Below are 24,749 nucleotides of genomic sequence, written 5' to 3'. Positions count from 1 at the left end.
TTATTAAACATTTTAAACTGTTTATTAGTTAAACCAAAAATAGAAAATCGCTGGATTCATGCCGTTGCTTAATGAGAAAATATATTAGTGTTTTTGAAGGTTTGCAAATACGAGAAAACTGATTCTGATCAAGCCCTTGCTATCGACGATTATCCAAATCGGACGGGATATGCGATTCCTTCAAAGCATGTAGCATCATTCGATCGAAAACGGTTAAAGCGCGGGCAGGCCCACCTCACGAATTCCTCCTTTTGCTCAAGGGATTTCTAGATGGATAAGCATCACAGTTGTCATATCCTCTGCATTCTCATTCTTCTCTGATCCGTCACAGACAACGGGGCAAATACTTGTTCTCTCGATGCTTTTGCCGATGCCGCTGCTTCAATCAAACGTGGTCGTGAATTGAATTGTCTTTGAGTAGCGCATAAGCAGCAGCATCTACTGGTCCTGGAATCCCGTGGCTTCACGGTCGTGGGCATCGAATCACTGCCCACAAGACGATATGCTCTCGATTGTCTCGTCCATTGCCCTATAGCTGTGGACGCTCTTGTTTGGGGCGAAGCGAAAGATCGTTGATGGAATGTGGCGGCTGATGGTGGTGGGTGACGAATATGATGGATTCTTTCTACTTTCTTCTTCATTTCTTTTTCTCGTCCATTGGGGAGTAGATGGTCTCAGTGCGCCGGGCAAGAATCAAAAAAGGGTGCTAAGGGCCGTCAAGAATCAAGATTCTATCTCCCATTCACAGTAATTGCCTCCCTTTTTTCCGTTTTCTAATCCCAGTTGGGTGGGGGAGTGGGGGCCGTAGTCGAGGAGGTGGCAGCGGGGGGGAGGAGTAAGATATGTCCAGCTGTGAGTGGCGGGGATTGAGACGGACAAGGATCTTTTGAATGGCATCGATCCCTTGCCGAGGGACCATCCCCCATGCACCCAGATGTCGCCTGCAACTACGCATGCATCGGTGCTTCGCGGGTCGGATTCTCCGTGCTCATCATCCATAGGCTACGTAATCATCCCCACTAGAAGCTCATTTAAGCCCAGGATGCGCATCGCCAAGGGAGCCGTCTCATCCTTTTGTTGGTCCTTCCGACCCCCGAAACAATCCCCTTGGTTTCTTCCTGCGCGGATTAGGGTTTTCTCCGTCGGCACCCAAGAGCCGCCGTCCGTTCCCGGCATCGTTAGAGGTACTCCTTCTTCTTCTTCTTCTGCTGCCATTGCTGCCACCACCACTACCACCATCCGCGTACCGTTTCGTTTCTTCGTCTTCTTGGTTGACAGAATTTTGCTGGACTCTGACCTTTCTATCACGTGTGCATGACTTCTTGCTTATAAGGTTTCCGCCCACGAAGTAACATGTACAATTCATGTGCCACGGCCACCACTCAGTATTACTCATGGTTGTATTGTTGGCGCAAGAGCCATATGTCTTGGGTTTAGTGAGGTGTTCTTAACCCTGGCGTCCTTGGCAGAGTGGTAGTCCGAGGAAGTTCGGGTTCTGGATGTTCTGACTTGGTGGTTTCTGCCGGGTCATGCAGCTGAACTGCTTGTGATTCGTGTACGTGTCGTTTATGAAGTGTTAGGTGTTTGACTTCACCCTTCATTGGTTATAGCCTCTCTACTGATAACTTCATGCAGTTGGCCTATGAACTTCGCCACCTTATGATGCTTTCTGTTCTGACATAATTAAATATTGAAAACTGAGTACCCGAGATGCATGATGACACAAATTATCACGGTTTTCCTTTTTGGGATCAAAATTTGGACGAGGAGCTGTCAGTCATTTTGTGTAATAAGCTGATCATAGATAGCATAGTCAGTTGTAACGTGCCATCATAACTGTTCCATCAAGCGCATTTGTTTCAATCTCAAGACCAAGTGTATCAAAGTTTATTAAGAATGATATGCTCATGCATCGTTACTTCGAGAAATACTGTAGCAATCCGACCCACTTGTAGGCTCAGGCTCCTAGTTCGGCATATCCAAACCCGCCTCCTAGCAGTTTTGGCTTCAACCCCAAAAACATAGGAACCATGACAATCATCTATTTAATAACCCCTTTTATAAGCTCTTGTAGATCCCTCACAATCATCAATACGAGACTAAATTTTTAGGGTGTTATAATCCACCCCCCTTAAGGCACACGCGTCCGCGCGTGTGGGACCCTAGGTTCGAGTGTTGAACCAGCTTTGATATTACTGTAACAATCTGACCTACTTGTAGGCTCAGGCCCCTGGTTCGATGGATCCCAACTCGCCCCCAGCAGTTTTGGCTCTAACCTCAAAAAAGATAGGAATCAGGACAACCATCTACTTAATAACCCCCTTTATAAGCTTTTGAAGATCTCTTACAATTTTTAATACGAGACTAAATTTTTTGGGTGTTAGGGTGTCACAAATACTACGCCCAATTATATGAAAATCTACCTTTATCTGCCTGATGTCTTTCCTCCAACATATGTACCCCAAAACTGCCGTCTATGCATATAGATTTTTTCTGTCTTCTAGCCATGTATTGTAGTTTATATATTTATTAGAGATGCTTTTTCCTTGTTACAGCATAAGGATAATTAATTGAAAACGTAGACGATGATGCAAATGTAATTATTTATCAGGGAACTTTTCCTCATCTACTTTCCTTATAGCATCTGATAGTTCAAGGTGAGGAAACTGGAAACTTTTGGTTTCCCTGGCCAATGAAAATGAACAAATAGAAGTCATTCTTTCTCTCTGACAAAACTACCTGCGTCACTAAAAACTTGGTAGTCTTTAGGACTATTTTCTTGTTTGAGTTGATTGTGACCGCCTTTCCAGGATTTTTTTTCCTTTAATTTTTCCAGATGATTTGTTGACTGGGATTCTTTTATAGGTCGTTAGGTTCTTGCTTTTTTTTTTCTTATGATGTCTTTAATATTGTAGCTGGTAAAGCATGCTTCTTTTTGGTCTTCTTCTGTCTTATAAATATGTAGTCTGCATCTAGAATCTGGGTAGAACATTGTATGCCTGGACTACTTTGGTAACTTGCCAATGGACTATTTTCTATGTACTTCTGGTAGATTACTAATGGTTTTCTTTTTTTTCCAAATTAATAAGGTATGAATCAATCATATTCAGGCAGAGATGGACAGGTGGAGAATAAAGAAGCAAAGGAAGTGCATGACCATTTTAGTGTCAATGGTTATCATGGAAATGGCATTTGGTCATCTTTTGAAGGGAGGCAGAAAATCACAATGGGAAAGCAGATATTTTGCAATAGATCACTAAACATGAAGGGTATTGTTGCAGTGGGATTTGATATGGACTATACTTTGGCACAATATAAGCCCGAAACCTTTGAAACATTGGCTTATAATGGAACAGTCAGGAAGTTGGTTTATGATTTAGGATACCCAACAGAGGTTTGTGTGGATGTTTGCTTCTTTCATAATGATTCTTATTCCTGTTTCTATCAGAAGCTTTCAAATGACATTGATTTATTTTTCTTTTAGTTGCTGGAGTGGTCATTTGATTGGAGATATATGGTCAGGGGGCTAGTTCTTGATAAGAAACGGGGCAACATTTTGAAGGTTAGAGAAGCCTGCGTTTACTTCTGTCTAAGTTACAAATTTTGTGGTGCAAAAGCAGTATTTGCATGCAGTTGACAATTGTCTCCAGCAACTAGCAACATAAGATAGACGAGTTGTGTGTGTGCATGTGTATTGTATTGTATATATATATTTTTTTATTGTATCTATATTTGTATTTGTGGATGCTATCCTGATTGATTGGCAAGCTGGGTTTGATAGATCCCTAACAGATTTTTATCAAGAACCGTTGACCTCCTTTAACTTTAGGTCTTAAGCTGATTAGGCCAGCCAAGATTATATACATGTATGATGTATCCATGCTTGTTAATTTTCGTATGATTTGTTCTCTTCGGCATAGTCTTCTTCCTACCTTACTTTGAAAAAGAAAATATCAGTTTGATTTTTCTGGAACTAAAACAAGTGGCACCTCTAAGTATATCAGATCAGTTAAATGTGTACATAAGTTGGTTTCTGGGTAACAACATGTAATTTTCTGTAAAATGCTTGACATCCAATATATGCTATTTGTGTATACAATTATAACTTGTATGCTTAGTAAAGTTGCAAATTTTCTGTTGCTTTTTCTCATCATTTTAGGATTAGATGTAACCTATTTACTCTCAATGTCATAACATATGATTTTTCCTGAGTGGTTTGCTGATGGGTCGTACTTATCTTGTCATATTAATATATTATATGATAGGTACTTCTGACAAATGCCATACATCTTGATTCTTTTACAGATGGATCGCCACAAGTATGTAAAAGTTGCTTACCATGGCTTCAAGGAGATGTCCAAAGAAGAAAAAATTGCAACTTATGGGAATACCTTGATACGTGATGCATTTGACGAACCTGATTATGCTCTTATTGATACTCTTTTCTCCTTGGCTGAGGCTTACTTGTTTGCACAGCTTGTCGATTTCAAGGATAGATATCCTGGAAAAGTTCCAAATGGTGCCGAGTAAGATTTTTAACGGATAATGCTGATACATAATTACCTTGTATCTCTCTGATCTTTAATTTATCTCATTCTGGACCAATCAATCTGGTAATTTGAAAATTGGTTAGTAATAACTAATAGTTGGATAAGCCATGCATCTGAAATTAGTAATTAAGTTTACTATTAAGGACCCTTTATTCTTTAAAGCATAAATGCATGGCAGCCTCTGTTAACTTTTATCTATGATCATATTAACCAGAAGATGCTTGTATATTAGCAATGAATGTTCACAGTAACAATTAGGCTTTCCACTAAGTAAATTCTCTTGCTGAGTTTCTGGTACATTCCCCTTATTCGTTCAATTCAATAGGACTATAGGAGTCTTCCTATGTCTAGTTTGCCAGCTAAAATATGCTTTTGCAATTGAAAGTGCCTGTAAGCAATTATGTATGTGAGTATGTCAATCAATATTTGAGAGTAAGCAGGCTAGTTATCTGATTTCTTAAATAATGACACCGCCATTATCATAATGAGGAGAAAATCACATTTTACCATTAGATTTCTTCACATGTCCTCTTTTTGCTTCTTTCTGTTCTTCAATTCTTATAAGAGAAACAATTTTATCGTTTGATTTATTAAGAGTTAGCTTGTCCTATTGTCCACGACCATAATAAGAGCACAGGACATGATTTTTCTTGTGACCTCTCTTGTTCTCTTTTCCTTTTTTGTGTTTCCGAATTATGTAGTTATTTGTGAATTCGGTTCTCACGTATTTATTGTTGCACTTGGGGCAATGACACAAGTATGAGGTAAAGACTTAGGCATGTCAATTGCTTGTTGATGGTTCCCATGTATTTGTGCAGTTGCAGTGGGATGCCTGAGAATGGTTGAGCTGCTGTTGATTTGTATTGTTGTAATGAAACTTGTCTTGAATGGACTCCTGTCTAATTTTTGCAGTTACTGTAGAATATACAGAGATGTTAGAGCCGCTGTTGATCTGTGTCATCGTGATGGAACTTTGAAGCAAATGGTTGCCAAGGACCCTGGAAAGTAAGATTTGATTTAGAAAATTTAAGGTCATTTTTATATTAAATAGGACCATCTTTTTGGCTCTTCTTTGTTGTAAGGAAAAAAAACTTGGAATGTGTTTCCCTTTAAGACTGGCCTGTGATGCATGAAACTACCTCAAAAGTGCTCTTCTTCTTCTTCCTTCTTCAGTTAAATGTTTAAAACTTATAGTATCCTATGAAATGAAATTTTTGCCAGTTGACGGCTTGATGTTTGACACTTTATTTACAAAGTACAGGATAAATCTTACTTTTTGTATGTTTACTCTACCAAATATGCCAATTGTATATGCGTATTCATATTGTATACTACTCATTCTCTTTGAAAGATGAAAGCACAGATTGCGGACCCTCAAAAGTCCCCAGAGTAAAATAAATGGATGTGCTTAGTATTGAAATATGTGGAGGTGCTTAGTAATGAACCAGCATTTTATTAAGGATTATTTTTTGCCGTCAGATTATTGGTTTTACATTTACTAGGAAATGCATGGTTCAACAATTCTTCCCAATTACTTCTTACAACCTTTGTTGGTTTTCCCTGTTAGGTATATCAATGATGACCAACTCATTGTACCCATGTTACAAATGCTAAGGGATTCTGGGCGTGCAACTTTTCTGGTGACAAATAGGTAACTGTGTTTTTTCTTTGGGTTTTTCACCTTGTTGACTGGAGTTCCTTGTAGACAAAATATATGTTCTGGTATGGGTCTAACAACTTTCTGGAAGCTACATAACTATTTCATTTCTTCTTCTTGGTTTGAATAAGAGAGCCAGTATGGAAGCCTTTTTAGCATATTCACTTTACCCTGTGATTCCCCTTTTAGAATAATCACATGTGAAAAAATAATAAAGGGTAATATGTCATTCTTAAGTATCTTTCATGAAGCTGAGGCCCTCTAAACCTGTGATTTTTAGTGATAGATGTGATGCTGTGACCAATTATCTATGCTTGAGAAATGGCAGCTCGCTGCTGCAATTACTCTACCTGCAGATGTTGAATGACTGAAAGAATGTGGGTGGAATCAAAATAGTCAAGTCTCCCTTGAGGATTTCCAGCAAATCTATGATTTCAATCATCGGCCTGGCACAACTTTTGAAACTGTATTACCTGCCCCAGGGACATGGCATAGCACTGCTAGCTATAAGGCCAAATGGCCCAAATCATCTAATGCAGATTTCTTTGGATAGGCTGAGTTGGTTATTGATTCTTCGCATACCTTTTGCACTGTGTGATTCTTTCTCACATTCTTTTTGTCAGACAATTTGTTCTTTTCTTACTTCTTGGAAAAGGGAAAAACATGTATGAGATAATGTTTGTTTATTTGTTAGGACTTCGGAAAGTCCACCATTATTCTGCAACCTGACCTTTCTGAAGAAAGGGTTGCATCAGATTCTGGGTAGTGGCAATAATTCTCTTTTAGATGGTTACTGTGCTGGACATAGTTAACTTTTTTAGTCTAATTGCTAGACTAGATCCTGTCTGTGCCCTTCAATGACTACAATACTGGACATCTTAACTTCTCCTCTAATTCAATCCTATCTGTGTTTGTCATCTTCAATAGTCCTCTTAGATCGATGACAACATGAATTAAAGCCTCAGATTATTCACTTGTTTGAAACAAAGTTGTCTTGTAAGTGACAAGATTCATTGTTGGCTCCATTTTGCAGCCTCTGGGACTACACAGATGTCGTGATGAATTTTCTTTGTCGATCCCAAACAGCAGATGATAATCCTTGCAGTCATTTTTGGTTAGAAAATTTTGATGTGGTTATTACTGGCAGGTAGTCCTTTCAACCATTTCATAAGTTGAAATAGCTTTAATTGAACACTTTTTGCTTGATTATATCAGTATTATTAATTTTTGGTCTTACTTGATACACAGCGTTAAGTTCTTCCAGAACTTGTGGTGATTGCACTCTCTCTCATATATATATATATATATATATATATATATATATATAAATATATGTATGAGTGTGTGTGTGTGTGTCTTTTAGATTAAATGTTGTCCAAAACATCATTTGACATGCCACTTCCAGTGTCATGTTAAATGGTGATCTGTTAATATCTGGGACTGTCAGAATGATTTTTTTTTTTTTTTTGTGATTGAAAAAGACATCACTCTACATATTAGTTATGTCAAGAATGGTTCTTGACAATGAGGCAGTTTCCTTTCATAATTCTGTAGCTTTGTGCGATTATAGATGATTTTGTATAAAAACAAGTAAAACCTCATGCTCAAGCATACTTACAACACTTGTTACTAAAATGTGTGCCATCTCCCTACATTAATGCTGAAAAATGTAGATGCTTCCTTTGAGGGAAGTTACAAATGGGCTTTTTTGCTTCGTCTTCTTAAGATATTCATGTTTAAGTGAATCTCTTCCCCATCCTAATTCCTTCATGATTGATGATTGCTGCTACTATTTATAACAAGGACAAAATTGTATGTTTTCAACTGTTGATTCCACTCTTAATGATGAAAGATAAAAAGCTTATGCCTAGAGGCAGTTTTCACTTTTGGCTACATTTTGTGTTGGCTACCTGAAAAAGGACTATTGCAGAACATTAGTAAAATTTGGTGATTGTCGAGAAAATGTGTTTGAGTGCTGCCCCATGTGTTGTTCTATTTTTCACTCACTTAGAGAATCTTCCATTATTGAAAGGATTTGCTTGATTTATAGTTTTCCACCTAAAGCAAAGCCATCATTATTGGAAGTTTCTGTAACCAGTGAATTGTAGTCTGTAGACCTGAAGTAGAATCAAACAATTCTCTCAGATGACACTGTTAACTTTCACTATCATTAAGAATATTAGCTATGCATCATTTTTTCAACTGATACTTATTCCTTTTTTTTGGAATTGTAGACCTGAAGTAGAATCAAACAATTCTCTCAGCTGACACTGTTAAGTTTCACTACCGTTAAGAATATTAACTATGCATCACTTTTTCAACTACATTTACTCATTCCTTTTTTTTCCAATTTCTTCTTATTTTTGCTTTTCTTTCTAATGCTTTCTTGTGCAACAATTCTGTTTGACCATTTTAGTAAATTTTTGAGTTATATACTTCTTGGTCTGTGCTCTGCCCTGTTTTTTGGAAACAAGAATGGCTTGCTGTGACCTGTGGAATCTATATACAACTATCTGTTGTTTCCCATCCTTATTACGGTGACGTTGTTTTCTTGTATAGATATATTTTATTAGAAGTGCTCATCAGCCTGTAACATTTCCTAGAGTGAATAATTTGTGATTATTTCCAGTGCCAAACCAGGTTTCTTTAATGAGGACAATCGTGCAAACTTGTTTGAGGTTGAAGCAGACACTGGGATGCTGCTAAACACAGATAATGGCACTCTTATGCCACAGGCTAGTGTTTGAATTACTCAACTACTTTGTTGTGCTGGTTTGATATGCTAAAAATTCTTTTTTTCGTTTGAATTTTTGTTAAGGTTGGAAATGTTTCACCAAGATTGCCTCACAAAGGCCTGAGAAAGGGTTGCAGAGTCTTTCAGGTAATGTCCGAAATTTGATTTAGAAATAATGTTTTTATTTTCAAAATAAATGCATCCATCAAATTTTGTTGTTATCGTCTGCAATAGCCTATTTTATGATGTACTTTAATTGACACAGAGATGGAAGTGCCTAGATTGATGCTCTGGGAATTGCCATTTCAGGGAGGGAGTGTTGCTCATCTACATAAATTGCTTTCTATTGAAGCGAGTTCCCAGGTGCTGCTTGGTCTTTTTTCCAAAAAGCTGTCTGAACTCTGAACCACGTGAAAACAGTGTTTCATAATTGGCCTTATGTTCTTGTTCGTGCTTTATAATTGCAAGCCTATTATTGTATCTAAGATGGAGAGTAATTCTGTTATGCTGGGAATAAGAAATGAGATTGATGGTGATTTGCCTGTGAATTATTTATGCCAGAATAGCTGTGGACTGTGGTGATTTTCAATTGACATCGGAACAAAAAATAATATACGGGATAGTGATTTTCCTGCGTCATCTTCTATAAGGTTACCAACTGTGCTTCATGTTGCTGATTTGAAAAGTCAAATGGATGTGATGCTAGATATCAATCCTAGTTTCTCCTTTTCACCCTGTGTAATGCCTTTGAACTTTGAGGGCTTGTTGGTTGGCAGTGCACATTGAGGGATTTTAATTTGATTAGTCTGTTTCTTTTATCATCAGATAGTTGTGCAAGTTTCTGCTTGACTAGTTGTGTGAAAAATATCTTGGATTTCACTTCATTGAAATAAAACTATTTTATCAGTTGTTCTAGTTCCCTTCAGCGTATCAAATTTGTAGAAGGTTCAACAGTATGTTTTCGTCTGGGTTTTGTTTCAAGATATCTCCAATTTTGCCCTTTTAACCCTATGCTTGACCAGTCATTATCAGGTGAATGTTCACATCTGTGTTTTCTTTTTGGATTTGTTCTGTGAGACAGTTCAGTTATGAATTATGATTATATGCACAAAACAATTTTCATTGTGTTAATTTGTTGTGTGCTGCTCATCTGTAGGTTCTTTATGTTGGAGATCACATTTATGGTGACATACTACGCAGCAAGAAAGTTCTTGGTATTTCTTTGAACTTACTCTAAAATGTAAACTTACAGAACATTTTGCATTGATTTCTGTAACAAAGATATGAGTGCATAAATATACTCTCGAGCAAGCATTTGCATGTGTGCACCGTCAATGCAGAGCTTGTGAAATAGGTTTGACTTACTTAACTTGGCATGATGCGTCTGTAAGGGTGCGGAAAGCAGTCAAATGAGGGCTCTCGAAGAGCACTCAAGCAAGAGAACAGTGTCAAATGAACAATCACCAAGCTCAGAATATCAAACTCCTTATTAAGGAAATACAACATGCATCAAATCCTAGCAGGATAACATGAGAAATAGTATTTTTATTAATGAGAGGAGGTCTGGTCACTCGAATGACCAGCAAGCCCTTATGCACAGAAAGGTGGAGGGTAAATAATACAAAAGGTACCAAAACTTGTAAATGAATATATCATGGTGCGCGCATGTGCTGTGTATGTGAGAGAAAGAGAGAGTGTTTCAAGTTGTAAGATCTCAAACAGAGAAGAGCAAACAAAACCAACAGACTGGAATCTGTAACTCACATAGATACTTGCTTCGAACTCATCGATAATTGGTCATAAAGCAAAAGAACAGGTGGTTAAATTGTTCCAGCAAGCTTGAGGATAAATTGATTGATATAATGCAGGACCAGCATTCCAAAGAAATTTGTGAACATCTGCGCCTACATACACTGGATTCATGAGTTCATGACTTTCAGTTGTTCATATATCAAATACACAAAATTAACCAACTGCATCTGCCACCTGAGTCAGGCATATTTACCTGCATATATGGTTTATAATGGATGGATGTGTTTATTCTGTTTTAGGATGGCGAACAATGCTTGTAGTTCCAGAGCTTGAAAAGGAGGTAGAGATGCTTTGGAAAACCAGAGATGTCCGCCAGGTGTCCATTCTGCAGTTGCAAGTGCATATTCCGATGAATCTTGTATTCACGTCACGTTCCTCAAAATTTATATCAATGCACTATCCTTAATGAGTCATACCAATATGATATTTGCTGTAAACTTGTGTGACTTACATACAATTTTTTATGCATTTTTACCTAAAATTTCCTGTATATTTAGATTGCACAGTTAGGTTTCTGATGGTTTTACATGGTCTGTGATCCGGTGTCATAACATAAGTATATTCTTTGGATGCAGAAAATGGGCGTTTGTACTTCTTCTTGGCTCTGACATTTCTTCTGTGTTTCTAAACTGGTTGCATGTTTATCATGACAGAACCACTTTACCCATTTGGTGGGAATACAAATTTGTTTTATCATAAGCTTTCTTAGTGTTCTCTTTCAGTAGAATCTGATGCTTGGGTTGGAATCACTCTTAACATATTGAATATTCTGTCAGCTTTATGGTGTAGAGCGTTTTGGATTGTTCTGAATCTTCTGATACATATGCTATGGCATAATTGATTGTTTTCTCGAGGGGTGATAGATGAAGGGAGCCAAAGGGTGATTTTGGTGGACACAAATGAGTAAAGAAGTAACTTGACACTATGAATGGTCCTCAAGTGCTTATAAAAGGTTTAACCATTTAACTAATTTGAGATACTTCTAGTTAATGTGAGTTGGATATTGTTTGTCTAGGAAATCCACAAACTTTAGATGTCTTGGAAGCTGTAACCCTGGCAGTGGCAACATGGTTCCTTTTCTAGGACTTGACTGGATAAGTTGACAGCACAATAATTTGATATGTAACAAGAATCCCTTTTGCTTATACTCACCTTGTTGGATCACACTATCTATATTACTTCACATCTACCAGTTCCATTTTCTTGAAAATGCTTCTGCTGCTTTTGTTGATTAAATATGGGACTTTACAGTTTATTCCTGATAATTAGGCTTGTAGGGGTGCTCTGTTTGTGCGAATTTCCCCCTAGCTATTACGTAGTATCTACAGTAGCATTTTTTTCCCCATTGTGATTCTCTAATTCCACTTACAAAGTCTTCTGTTGTTTTTCTTTTAAATGTCAACATAAAAATAAAAGAATGGTAATTTTACCAGTCTTTTGTGGGCAGGAGCTGCGTTTGTTACGGAAAGATCGCGATTTTATTGAAGATAAGATACACCACTTGAGCTGGTTGCTGAGGTACGAATTCGTCCAATTACATCCTAACTATCAGTTCGTTATTTCTGTGCATGCCTGTGATTTTACTATTTCATATTTCATTGTGAAGTAGAAGGATCTCCTGATGGCTCTTCTTTCTTAGTGTGAGAAATATGTTCCTAATTTATATTCTGCTAGTTGAATAGTCCAGTATGAAACCAAATTATCGCTCATAGAGGTCATGTTTGACTTATTTTAGAATCTAAATGCAGAAAAGTTCTAGAAAAGTATGTGAGGTAGGGAACAAGAGAAACCCCTGTAGGAAGTGTCTAACTGGTGGACATAATTCTGTTTATATGAGAGCAATTTCTCTTTTTAGTGCATGTCTTCGTAGCATGTCTTTTATGGGCATGTTGTCCTGCTTTTTTTTTTCTTTTGTGGATATAACCTTAAAAGGAACAAAGAAGGGGGTACAGTGAGAGGTGGATACATAATAATCCACACAAATTCTCACAATTAAAGAAAAATGAGAGGAAAATATAGAGTCTAGGTGGAAGGGAAAAATGGAAAATGAAAGCAAAAATTATCAAATATACATATATATATACACGTGTCAATGGCCATGACACCCTGTTCGGCTGCTCCTGATTTTTGAAAAATTCTGTATTGTACCAAGTGTACCCACATTAGAATCCATATGAGCCAAATAGGTGCCGCTTGTTTTTGGAAAGTATCATAGTAAAATCTCATTTTTAGAATAACAAATAGTGGTTATAATAGTGAATATTGAATTTTCAACCTTTTGATGATAAAGCACACCACTTTTTCTACTGTTTATAATATAATAATTTTAGTTATGATCATTGTGCACTGAACTGTAAGTTTCCACATCAGTTAACTTAAAAATGGGAGTTAATGTTGCTTGTTCCTGTTTGTGCAGGTTTAAAAGTTTTTCTGATGAAGATAAGCATGCACTGAACTTGGAGCTTCATGCTTTGAAGGTGGGGCTTTACCTTGTTGACTTTGTTCCAATGAACTTTTGGCTCTTCATTAATTGACCTGATTTCATGCATCACTTCTGAATATTTTGCAAATACACTGCTATTTCAGTGGACTAGTCAATAGTTGCTTTGGGTTTCAAATATTTAATGTGCCATGGGTATAAGCCTGCTAGATTGATGCCTCAAAATGAGAATTTGCTTTCTTGACGGATGCTATATTGCATCATTTTTTGAGCTTGGTATTACATGGACCTATAGCAGTTTAATGAGAAGGAATTGAAAACGAACTGAACACCATGTTGCATGGTCTAAACTGGAACTGCATACAGATGTCATGACTTGGATACATTCACATTCTTTATGTGCATATTTCTAGTTAGTCTTATCTCAGATATACATACTTGCTTTTTGCCTTATGTACGGTTCGCTCTCTTTGCTTGATCCCTTTGTGTTCTTTACAAATTTGTTGTTACTGTTTTATTATTATAGTGCCTCTATCTTCTCGAGTTTCTGCCATTAAATAATTTGCAATAATGACAGTCACAAAGGGAACAAGTGCGTCATCTTCATCAACAGTCACAACGTGAATTTCATCAAAAGGTACTTCTGATCATGCTTGGCATGAATTTTGTGTAAATTTGTGCTAATTAATCATTCCTAGAAGAATCCTGAGTGCTGCCCGATACTTTCATGTGAATTAGTCATCACCAGTATTTATGTCTGGTTTTGCTCTTTTTCTGATGATAACATAGCTAATCTTTTGATGGCTAGACATCCAGACCCCTTAGTTAAGCGTATATGTTTGTAGTCTTGACTGTATTGTGTTTAAAATGTATTTAGAAAGCTGTAATTGGTTAATTTTGCAATTCTTATGCTCTTATCAGTCTTACATGTAGGATATTTTGGAAGCTTTTCATTTTGTGCTTCTCTGTGTTGTTTTTTAGCTCAATCATCTTTATGTTACTTTTCTTCAACTCTTGTCTTTTATTTCGCTTGCAGTGTTCAGTACTACTTTATAGGGATTCACAATGGGTTGCCATTTTGATGTTCTCCTTTGCATTATCAGCTAATGATATATATATATATATATATATATATATGTTGTAAATTGAGATGATTTGATGTTGGAGTCTGGCCTGGATGACCTTATCACACGTCTTTTTTGTTGTTCTATGTTTCTGACTTTCCTACTTTTGTTTGCTTGGTAGTTACTAAGTTTCTTGAACACATTGGTTGTCGATGGTTAGATATGTTGTTAATTTAATAAAGGGACTTCAAATTCAATACAGCATCTCCAGAATTGTTTTCTTTCAGGCTCTGTGAAGAGTTTATCCTTATTTACAATTCTTTCCATGTATCCATGATTTTTAATGCACATCTGTTGGCAAGTTTTGGATTTTAATCCATTTGAACCTAATTGTGTAGGTATTTACCAGTGATTTCTATCCAAGCTTTTGAATCAGGTTAAATTCTTTGGAATAATGTTAGTTGCAATCTTGACTTCTTGAAGTATAAATAGGAAAAGTGTCGGATCAGACCACTAGATGTCTTCTTATCATGTGATCATGTCCTCTAATCAATGTATATAAAATGCTAGTGGCACCTGGCATCGGTCAGTGAGTTCACGGATAAATGTGAGGCCCGATCCATTTAGCTCAGTAGATTGCCTCTACAGTAACTTTTAGAAAGGGAAATCCTTCAGCATTTTCATGCAGCAAGTTGAAATGGTGCCTTGGCAACTTGGTAGGAGCTTAATTAATAATTTGGCCTCCTAGATGAGGCTATGTAAGGGTAGCCTTCCTACTTTCTTCATATGCTTATTGACTATTTGATCAAATCTTGATGCTGGGCAAAACAGCGATAACAAACACAGAGATCGTGCTTACACAATTTCATGACAACTATGTTTCTTATTTAAGTGATGCAAACATCAGCAAATTAGTCAAAAGACTCAAAACATGAAAATAAGATTGATCCTTTATCCTCAAATTTTGCACAGTTCCACAAGCCTTGGGGACAACTGATGAAGACTGGCTACCAAAACTCTCGTTTTGCACATCAGGTAAATCTGCCTCGATATTCAGTATTTTCTTATTTGTCTGGCTGGGTTGCATTGGTTGGACATATTTCTCCAACAATGCGATGCAGCCGCTGCCACCGAATATGATGGTGTTCCCCACATCAGATAGCCTTATAATGATTTGGCATCCAAGCACAGCACTTCATTCCTTATGCTCGTAGATAAGTGTACTACCATCACGCTGCACTTCCTGTTACTGTCAACGTTTTGACGCTATTAGCTGATCAATGTTATTAACCCCTTGTAGACTATATCGACGTCCGTGTTTACTTATTGGTTGTAAGAAAAATTCCTCTTATTAATCAGGCAATCTTACCTACGGATGTAGATGGATCGACAACGTCTGATTGCTATCCCAGAACTGGATCTGCTTAATCAGATCCATGAAGGCTTAGCAGGATCCAAATTGTAATCACATTTGGTGTTATGGCTTGGGTAGCTGAATCCAAATTTGATGAGCGTCTTACCTGATTATATACATAAAAGTCAGATCATGCCTCCTTGGGATTTAGATCGGAGGCAAACTTTCAAGTTCTGAATTCAAATCTGAGTCTGTCTCCAATTAAGAAAGATCAGATCGAATTGGAAATGGTAAACCGGTGGATCTGACCCTAGCCTGCACATTTTCCATCCCTAATCATACAGCCTCTGCTTGATCTTAAGCAACTCGTAGTTCTGGCTATCAAAATTTGATGGGTAGCTGTAGGACGTCAGGTCCATGTACTTTTTGTCCTCCGCATGTTTGTATATTTCGCGTTACTCCAACCTTTTACGGAACTGCTAATAACCTTCTTCTCTGTTGTTTACGCAGGTGGAGAGATTTGCTTGTTTGTACACTAGCCAGGTTACGAACTTGGGATTCTATTCCCCTGACAAATATTATAGACCGAGTGAGGATTTCATGCCACATGAATTTGATATTCTTGGATTGGGTGATACATCAGCTTGCTGTACAACCGAGAAGATAGTTGCAAACCACGAGGACGGTGCAGTTTCTCATGTTCAAGAGAAGACCGTGATGGATTAAAATCCGCGTTGTTGTGGTCGTACTTGTAGTAGTGAACTTTTATTCCAAAATCTTGGCTGGACATGGCTCAACACCAAGCCGGCGGTGTATTCTTAGAACATCGTCTTTCTTTTTCGTGTTTTGGTGAACGTGTCAATATTAGCAGAATCTTCGATTTTGCGTGCTTGTCCGTTCTATATGCACTTGATGGGTAATACATATCTCGGCCGTCAAGGCGAGCATTTGCCAATTTCCTTGAAGTGTTAGATTTGTAGCTTGTGGCGACTCCATTTCAACATGAACCATCTCTCTCTATCTCTCAGCGCCTATTTTTTCTGCGGAGGCATTCCCCAAAAGGACCAGTTGTTTTGTCTCGTTTCGTAACACCAGAAGCAATTGCCTTTGTTTCTACAAAATAGTTTCTGATGACACACTTCTCCTCCTTCTGGCGCATCTTGCCATCAAGGCGATGTTTGGTACCTTCAAATAAGTTCCATGATGTTCTCTGCACAGCGGATGAAAAAGTTCGGAAAAAATTGTTGGGGTCCCATTGGAGCCGACCTCTTTTTCTCAAATGTCATGAGTTTGAGCGCGTGGATGCGGTGGTGTACAAGCCAGTGAAGTTTGGCCGGTCAAGCACGCCTGATAAATGTTTCAGGGCCACCAAATTCGCCCCAGGAAGCGACAGCGGAGGGCGTTCTCTTGGATTCCTATCTGATTTTACTGTCATTTAACTGGGTGGCCGGAGTGATTGTGCTTACCACTGCGGCAGCGGAGGACGTTCTCCTCTTCCAAGACACCATCATTTCCAGTTGCCATTACAAAGCGTTCATCAATATCACCACTGCCACGTTCCATGGCACCTTGCACGGTTGCACCCTTTATCAACACAAGGGGAGTAACCTTTTCGATGCAAACACTGGTTTTTCATTTAGTATTTAGAAACCTAAATAAAATGGTCAAACAAATGACAAAATTATTGCTGAAAGCGCCTGGCAGAAGGGAACTTGGACAAGCTTTCATCAATCTAACCATGATGAGCCACGAGCTGCTCTCTAGATACAGTGCAAACGCAAATCTGTGCTAGGAAGACCCCGTGCCATCTGGGAGTCGCTTGAATGCGCGACTCAATGGTGGACTCCTGCAAGGGGCAAGCTGTCCTCTGTTGCGCCCGATGCTCTTGGCCCCACTGGATTGAGCTGCGAAGTTTCGCACCTGAACAAACTGACTGATGAAACGAATGCCCATCAACTGGAGCAAGCACTAGAAAGGCTCACGAGTTCCATGAGAGGCTTGGCCATGGCTAGTGTTCTCTGTGCCGTCGTTCCTTCCTGTGGCGAGCTTGTTCGGGGTCAAACCCACCTTCCTCGGCCCCATAAACAGCCCAAGATGGCGTTAAGGCCATGTAGTCATTACTTGTAAACGATTTTCCTGAGGCAACCTGTATAAACAATTTGAAACCAACCTGAAAAAACAAGACAACTTGCCACACAAGCTGAAAAAGAGAGGGTGGAACGACGCTAGGAAAGGGAGGACGATCCTGAAAATCAAGCACTGATTTTGGTGACCTTGAGGCAAATGAGAAGTTTTGCAAAGAGAATTGGAGCCAAACAACTTGAGATGCTGGCACCTGCTCTGTTTGCCCAGGTAAAGGGGGTCGGGGGTTGCATGGATAGGACCCATAGAGCACAATAAGCTTACTTGAAGCCTGAGCATAAAGAAGCAACTAGATGATGGTGGAACACGCACAGGTGACCACTGGCCGGAGAAGAACAAAAGCCTAAACAGAGGGCTGTCGGCAGAACAAAGTCTTATATTTCCAACAGCAATTTCTTGACCGTCCCTAGCCTTTTTGCTGGAAAATTCGGTAAGAAACAGACCATGATCGAGATATATTATTTTCACTCGACTACAGGCCTACAGCATGCAAAAGAATCCATGATGAAGTCATTTAAGAAGGAAAACGACTTACCAGTGCCTGGAACTTCTCATAATCAATCCATGTGAACCATTGGCCATGGATTTTAAATTTGTCAACTTTGGCGAGAAGCACACAGCAAGAATGAACATGCTCACATGCAACTTCATACTCCCCATTACTCCTTTCTGCCAAAGCCTCAGAGAAGGCTCTTACATCAGCATGCCATGGAACATTTTCCATTGTAAGCTTGGAGGTCGCAGACCTACAAATTTTTCCATCAGTTCAGTAATCCATGAAACAAAAATATCAAATTCACGTTCAAAGGACAAGGAAATCAAAACTTACGAGCCACAGTAGGTAACACCCTTGATTTCAATAAAATCAGGTTGGCCAATCTTGAACAGGTCTGAGTATGCATCGATATCCTCCGTATTCCATCCTTTCACTAGAGTTAGACGGTAAACAGTCCGCTGCTCTTTGTCACGAAGTGCTTCTAGTGAACCCTGTCCCAAATATTGAGTCGCTTCAAAATACATGCTTCACGAAGATCATGAAAGGATCCGCAAGTCCAAGGCCAGGACAATGAACAATTTTTATGTGACACAGGTGATATATGGCCCTAGTTCATAACGTCTAACCATTTCTTGCAAGGAAAACACAAAACATTGATTGAAATCTCACTATCCGAAAGGGCATTTAAAAATAATTAAGTAGCATCAATGTTGGTCAGATTCCGTAAACATGAACTATAGCAACGAGGCAAAATTACCAAAAGACTCGCAAGTGTATGAAGGATCCGAAGCTACCGAGGATCAACTAACATCAAATTCCACTCAATGACATATGATACTAAAAAGATAACCAATTTGTAAAATACAAGAAGTTTCCCATTGTATTTGGTGATAAAAAAAATGTGTGTGTGTGTGTGTGTGTGTGTATACCAGTTGTTTGCTTAAGTTGAACTGAATGATAGAAAACCTACAATGAAACGCTCCCAGAAATCTCCAAAGAGTGGTCTATCAATTGCCTTCAAGCTTTCCTTAGTGGCAGCATCTACACTCACATACAGCTGAATGCAGAAATATCCACTTCAGTCACATTCAAAACCAAATAAAATCTTATACGAACTACATTAGTGATACAATTGAAGAAAGTGAGATAGAGTATTTGTGAAACCTGAGTAATCGGTTTCAGCAGTTTAATCCTCTCAGGAAACTGTGCATTTGTCACCAGAAAGGTAGAAATATGCCTCCTATGCAACTCATCAACGAGTGCATTTATCTCTGGGTACATGATTGGTTCTCCAACAAGAGAAAGAGCACAGTGCCTGGGGTTGAGACCTTCCAGCAAAGTTTCTTGTTTCACTCCTGTATAAAACAGATCCTAGAGTTCAAAGCAAGAAATTGCTGCTTTACAAGAACACATGCTAATGAAACAAATATTAGACATCTTTTCCACAAAAAAATAAAGGAGCTAAAATTGCAAAGCAGAAATGTGATGACAAGTAACTGATGTTGTAACTTTATCAAATACAGGAAAAAAAGATAAGGGAATATAGAGTATTTGATATTTTTGAACTTCTATCTGACACGAACCTGGTACCCCTTTCATTTGCTTTATCATTTTCATATGCTGATCGATGGCCGCATCGACTATTTGTAAAGGATCATCCAACTTCCACCGCCAACTTTTACCAACAGGATTTGTGTGGTGCCTCCAACAGAATACACATTTATTTGCACAAGCTAAGCTGGGGGTTGCTTCCATACACCTGTGCCCAACATAAACAAGTTAGACTGCTGCTATTGCCAAAATTGAGTTCATAGAATTTCAGCATAACCTAAAACTTGAAAAAAACTGCACAAAAAGAAAATCACTGCATGCAGACCAGAGAAGACATATATTAGCCGTTTCTGTAACGCCCCAAAAGTTTAGTCCCGTATTGAAGATTGTGAGGAATCTTCAAGAGTTTATAAAGGGAGTGATTACCATAAATGGTTGTCCTAGTTCCTAGCCTTTTTGAAGCTGAAGCCGAAATTGCTAGGGGACGGGTTGGGATCCGCCGAACCAGGGGCCCAAGCCCAAGAGTGGGTTGGGTTGTTACAGTTTTCCTTTTTCTCATATCATCTCATTATAGTCTAATCATCCAACTGAGCCAATTTCGCTGCCTATGAACTAAAACAAAGTTCTCCAGATAAACTCTCAAACCAAATTGCCTGGGGAGTCATTCCTATATTTGTATTCTATATGTTGTCTATGGTACAAGAACATGACAACTGAGAAAATGATCCATCAACTTGGAAATTAGGAAATAATGGCATCTCTTGCTGCTATTTGGTTGGGCAGCAAGAGAAAGATGGAATGATGTATAAACGAAAAAAATGGAAAGTGAAAGTGGAAAATGAAAATGAGTAAATAAATAGTACTTTTACTAAGTGACATCAGGTCTGAATGTCAAATACTAGCAAACAAGTGTAAAAAGATTAAAAGTTCATTCACTTAAAGAACAAAATGAAATTCAGCAACAACTAAAGATTTTGTAACCAAATTTTAGTGTCGAGCTTATGTTTATGAAAAGTTCCATAAGTTCTATAAAGAAAACTTAATAACTTGTGAGAATGTGTGTGATAGTATATGTTAAATAAAATTACACAATAAGTTTACAGAAAATCAATTCAAGAACCTTGAAGTTGAAACTATGCCTAGTCTCCTAAACCTTCATTCTAAGAACCATGTTCCTAAGAAATGGGAGTCAAGGTTTGTGATTGCATTATCAAGTTTAGGAAGCAAATCACTTTTTTTTCTCCCGAGTAGTGATTTCAAAAGATTGCTTTTCACCACACCTGTTTATACTAATACTCAAGGGGAGTTCAAAAATTGTGAAAGGAAAACCTTAAGCATGGATGTGACAAACAGTGATAAATCAGATATACTTTAATTTTTAAATAGATACCAAGATACTCCTTTAATTAATGGATGCATTCCTCTGTTCCAATATAAAGACCTTAACCCTGCCAATATCAGATGAAACATGAATAGTGAAAACAAGTAAACAACCACTTCATAAGCCTAATTGGAAGTAGAAACTTGATTTCCTTTCTAAACAAGATGAACACAATCACGAGTAACATTGGATCATGATCCCTAAACCTGAGGAACTAGGATGATTAAACTGACTATTCTATAAATGTTACGTTTCCTGGTTAACAAAAGAAATTGTGTGTTCTCACAAGTTCGTTTTAGCTTTGTTTCTAGACCTTACAGAAGTAAAGGAGTATGCATATATGAATTAAAATCAATATCTTTCCTTGTTCAAACTTCAAAGTACATAACCACCTTAAGGAAATCATGACCGTGATATGTAGAACATTAAAGAAAGCATTAAACAGAAATTTAACCATACCGATGAGACTCTATTCCATAAAATGAGTGCTTGTAACAACCTCCACGACCTCGAAGTTGTGACTTGGTCCATCTACAAAGTTTCACTCCACTATGTGAACCAATGATTTTGTAGCCCTGCCAAAAGAGCCGCAGCTATCTTCTTAAATAATTTTCAAGAGCAACCAATAAAAATCAAATAAGTTACCAAGAAATTTTCCAATATGTAATGGTCAAAACTAGGTACATATATATATACACACACACTCGCACACATACACACAGCTGAACACATGAATGCAATGACTTTAGTTATGCACATATCTAATTTGTCTTCCTTTCATTTCTTCTTTTTCCTTCCCCTTTCCCCTTTCTAATGAACAAGAAAGTCAAAAGGACCTCCACAAGGGGGAACACAAATAATAAGCACGAAAATTTCACCACCCTCCCCAACATAATTGATGAGGGTCAAGAAACACTGCCAAAAGTACATAAGAAGCAAAAAGAACTCTGCAAAATAATGTAGGCAGTTTACTGCCTTCAATGTACTTCACCGTTACCTGTTTCTCCAGGCTCGCTCTGATAACAGGCGTTACCATTTCTTTCTCCCCCTCATTACCTTGTATACCTGTAACGATGGAGGAGAGAGAAGAAAAAGAATTGATCGGACTGCTCTCCACTGCATGTGCTTCTCCCGATTCCACCTTTGCTTCCCCCTTCACCTTCATCTTAGCAGAGAAAGTTACTTTCCCATTCTTCCCCTGGGGAGTCCGTGGCGGTGCCGGATCTTTACCAGCGACATCCTCCAAGTCCACCAGAGCAGATGCCTCGTCGCCACTGTTTCCTTCATCTTCATCGAAGCTCTCATAGTCCTCCTCTCCTGAGGACGAGCCGGCTTCCAAGAACTCGGTATCCTTTCCACCACCATCAGCACCTATCGTGGAAATCACCCCCACTGGCGTCGACGCCGATTGGCTCAAGCAATGTATCAACCTACCCGCCCAGTCGTCGAAAACGTCATCCAGATTGCCTTGGTCTTGATCCCCCAAGCAGAGAGGCAACACCTCCTGGGCACCCAGCGCTTTCAGCCACCGAGAGAAACGCTGCGCAACGGCGTTGAAAGTGGAGCCGTAGGAACTGCTGCCGACGCCGAAGACGGCGAATCGACACCGGGAGAGTAGAGTGGAGCCGACCCTAAAGTCGTCCACGGATTCCTCGAGCCACCGAGCAAAGAAGCGAGCGTTATCAGGAGGCCCGCCGTCCTCCCAAGTAGACGCCACGATGATCAGTAGGGACTCTTTACTCAGCTCCTCGGGTTCATAGTTCTGCGGGTCGACGAGGTCCAGGTGTATGTCTGCTAGTCCTTCCCGCTCACGATCCAAAACACGCTGAGCAAGTGCTCTGGAAGTGCCGGTTTGAGATACGAAGAAAACCTTTCCGGTACCCGTAGCGGCATCCGCCGCCGCCTTATTGCCTGTGCAGCAGGACGATGAGGAGATTCCCACCTCCTCTCCATTCCGGCTGCAGCAACAAGAAGATGAGGTAAAGGAAGAGGAAGAGCCGCGGCAGCTCATCTCTCTGCCCACTCGGGAGGTTCCGTTCCTTCCACCACCACCACCGGCCGCGGCAACGGCCTCTCTCCAACGCAGCGGCGGCGCGCCTTCAATTACGATTTAGGGGGCTCCCTCTCTCTGCTTCGGGACTGGTGCTTGGCGCGTGGTAGGGCGGCAACGTGATCTGGAACTCGGTTCGTGCATATCCCTCGTTTTATATGCAGTCCGGTCGGGTTGTTAATTTAGTCTTGAGTCGATTTTAAGTCGACGTTCGATCCTCGTTTAAATCAGACCTAGACTTGAGACGAAGCAGGCAGACGTCACTTGCTAGTACATGCATATGAACGTTGTTTCTTTCAGACTTGTGTAGAGTCATTTACGAATCTTAAAATGAGAATCAGATCAGAAACTGCAGGTCGATGTATTGTTTTATATTAACAAACTACAATATTAGTAGGCTGCACTTTCGCGACATTGTTAATGTCTTTTAATCACCGTGAAGTTTGCTTTTAACATAACGAATGACTGACATTCATTTCATAATCTAAAAATGTTATCTTTTAATTCTCTTGGCAAAATTCCAATTTTAGTTTGTCCCTTTACTCAGCGAAGCTCTCAACTTCAGGAAGTTACTCAGTTTTGGACGTGTGATTATAAAAGAAATTGGTTTGCATATGTTCTTTACTTCTCAGGCTTATCCAACTGACGGACATTTACAATGTCACTACCACAAAAAAACACGACTCCGTTTTGCAGGACATTGATTAAGCTTTGGAAAACTTAAATTTTCTGTATGGAAATGATAATCCAATTCACGTGATTTCCGTGAGCAGCTTTTCCCCCAACTAATCTTCATGAGCTATGGAAGCTGTGCTTGTAGAAGCAAGCTTAACTAATAGGGGTGAACACTAGTCCGAGTTCAGTTAACTTGAGCTTGGCTCAACTAATGAAACCTCGAACTCGAATTTGCTCGAGTTCGACTCCTCGTCAAACTCTTTTGAGTAGAATTGGTCATCATTACTTGTTGAACTCAAGCTCTACTCGATTAAGGCTCGACAACCTTGTAAACTCGTTTGAATATATCGACTTGATTAAGGTTTAACAAACTCGATTAAGACTCAAGCTCGACTCGAAAATTATGTGTTGAGCTCGAACTCAACTCAATTATTTGAACAAGTTGACTCATGAACTCGAGTTCAACTCATTTAAGCAAATGACTCGGCTCAAACTCATTCACGAGCCGAGCTTTAATGAGTCAATCTCGAACATTGTTCACCCCTATTAACTAGTTTTTCTATTGACCTTAAAAAGAATGAATTTAGTGGGTTCTTTACTAGTGCTGCTTTTAAAAAATTATAGACAGCTGAACCCCAAGTCGATAACTTGAAATCGTCGAATTGCATGTTTTCTTCAAGATAATTTCGAAAAAGTGTGATGCTTCTGATGGAAGGCGGACTTAATAGTTATTTATAACTTAATGGTCGCATCAAATTTTATCTTATACAAAAGTTTACGACTCTGCCATCGGAAGAGAAAGAAATGTTGCCATAGAAATAAGATTATAATCCAATAATTGCA

General features: G+C 38.9%; 2 protein-coding genes across 5 annotated transcripts; one reads left to right on the top strand and one right to left on the bottom strand.

Moving 5' to 3' along the window:
* The first annotated feature begins 113 nt into the window (after window positions 1–113).
* Window positions 114–16,451, top strand: LOC116251220 (uncharacterized). Of its 4 annotated transcripts, none has more exons than XM_031625354.2 (17): window positions 114–1,184; window positions 3,111–3,394; window positions 3,485–3,562; window positions 4,306–4,526; window positions 5,463–5,555; window positions 6,118–6,201; window positions 7,241–7,354; window positions 8,837–8,942; window positions 9,026–9,088; window positions 9,251–9,304; window positions 10,098–10,155; window positions 10,993–11,111; window positions 12,201–12,271; window positions 13,170–13,230; window positions 13,771–13,830; window positions 15,230–15,292; window positions 16,122–16,451. In XM_031625354.2, the coding sequence occupies exons 1-17, from the start codon at window positions 935–937 to the stop codon at window positions 16,335–16,337; spliced, it is 1,995 nt and encodes a 664-aa protein (XP_031481214.1). In that variant the 5' UTR covers window positions 114–934; the 3' UTR covers window positions 16,338–16,451. The 4 variants fall into 4 exon arrangements, with proteins under 4 accessions (XP_031481214.1, XP_031481213.1, XP_031481211.1 ...); XM_031625353.2 differs by having other exon boundaries at window positions 115–1,184; window positions 3,090–3,394; window positions 10,993–11,090; XM_031625351.2 differs by having other exon boundaries at window positions 115–1,184; window positions 3,090–3,394.
* Window positions 16,452–17,215: 764 nt separating this feature from the next.
* Window positions 17,216–23,366, bottom strand: LOC116251219 (S-adenosyl-L-methionine-dependent tRNA 4-demethylwyosine synthase). Its single transcript, XM_031625350.2, has 8 exons — window positions 22,179–23,366; window positions 21,641–21,756; window positions 19,833–20,008; window positions 19,414–19,604; window positions 19,220–19,306; window positions 18,583–18,740; window positions 18,289–18,499; window positions 17,216–17,757 (listed from the first exon to the last, which is right to left on the bottom strand). Exons 1-8 carry the CDS (start codon window positions 23,190–23,192, stop codon window positions 17,620–17,622), a joined length of 2,091 nt encoding a protein of 696 aa, XP_031481210.1. The 5' UTR covers window positions 23,193–23,366; the 3' UTR covers window positions 17,216–17,619.
* Window positions 23,367–24,749: the final 1,383 nt, after the last annotated feature.

This window comes from Nymphaea colorata, chromosome 3 (assembly GCF_008831285.2).
Source record: "Nymphaea colorata isolate Beijing-Zhang1983 chromosome 3, ASM883128v2, whole genome shotgun sequence".
NCBI lineage: Eukaryota > Viridiplantae > Streptophyta > Magnoliopsida > Nymphaeales > Nymphaeaceae > Nymphaea > Nymphaea colorata.
This window is presented reverse-complemented; position numbering and strand designations above follow the sequence as displayed.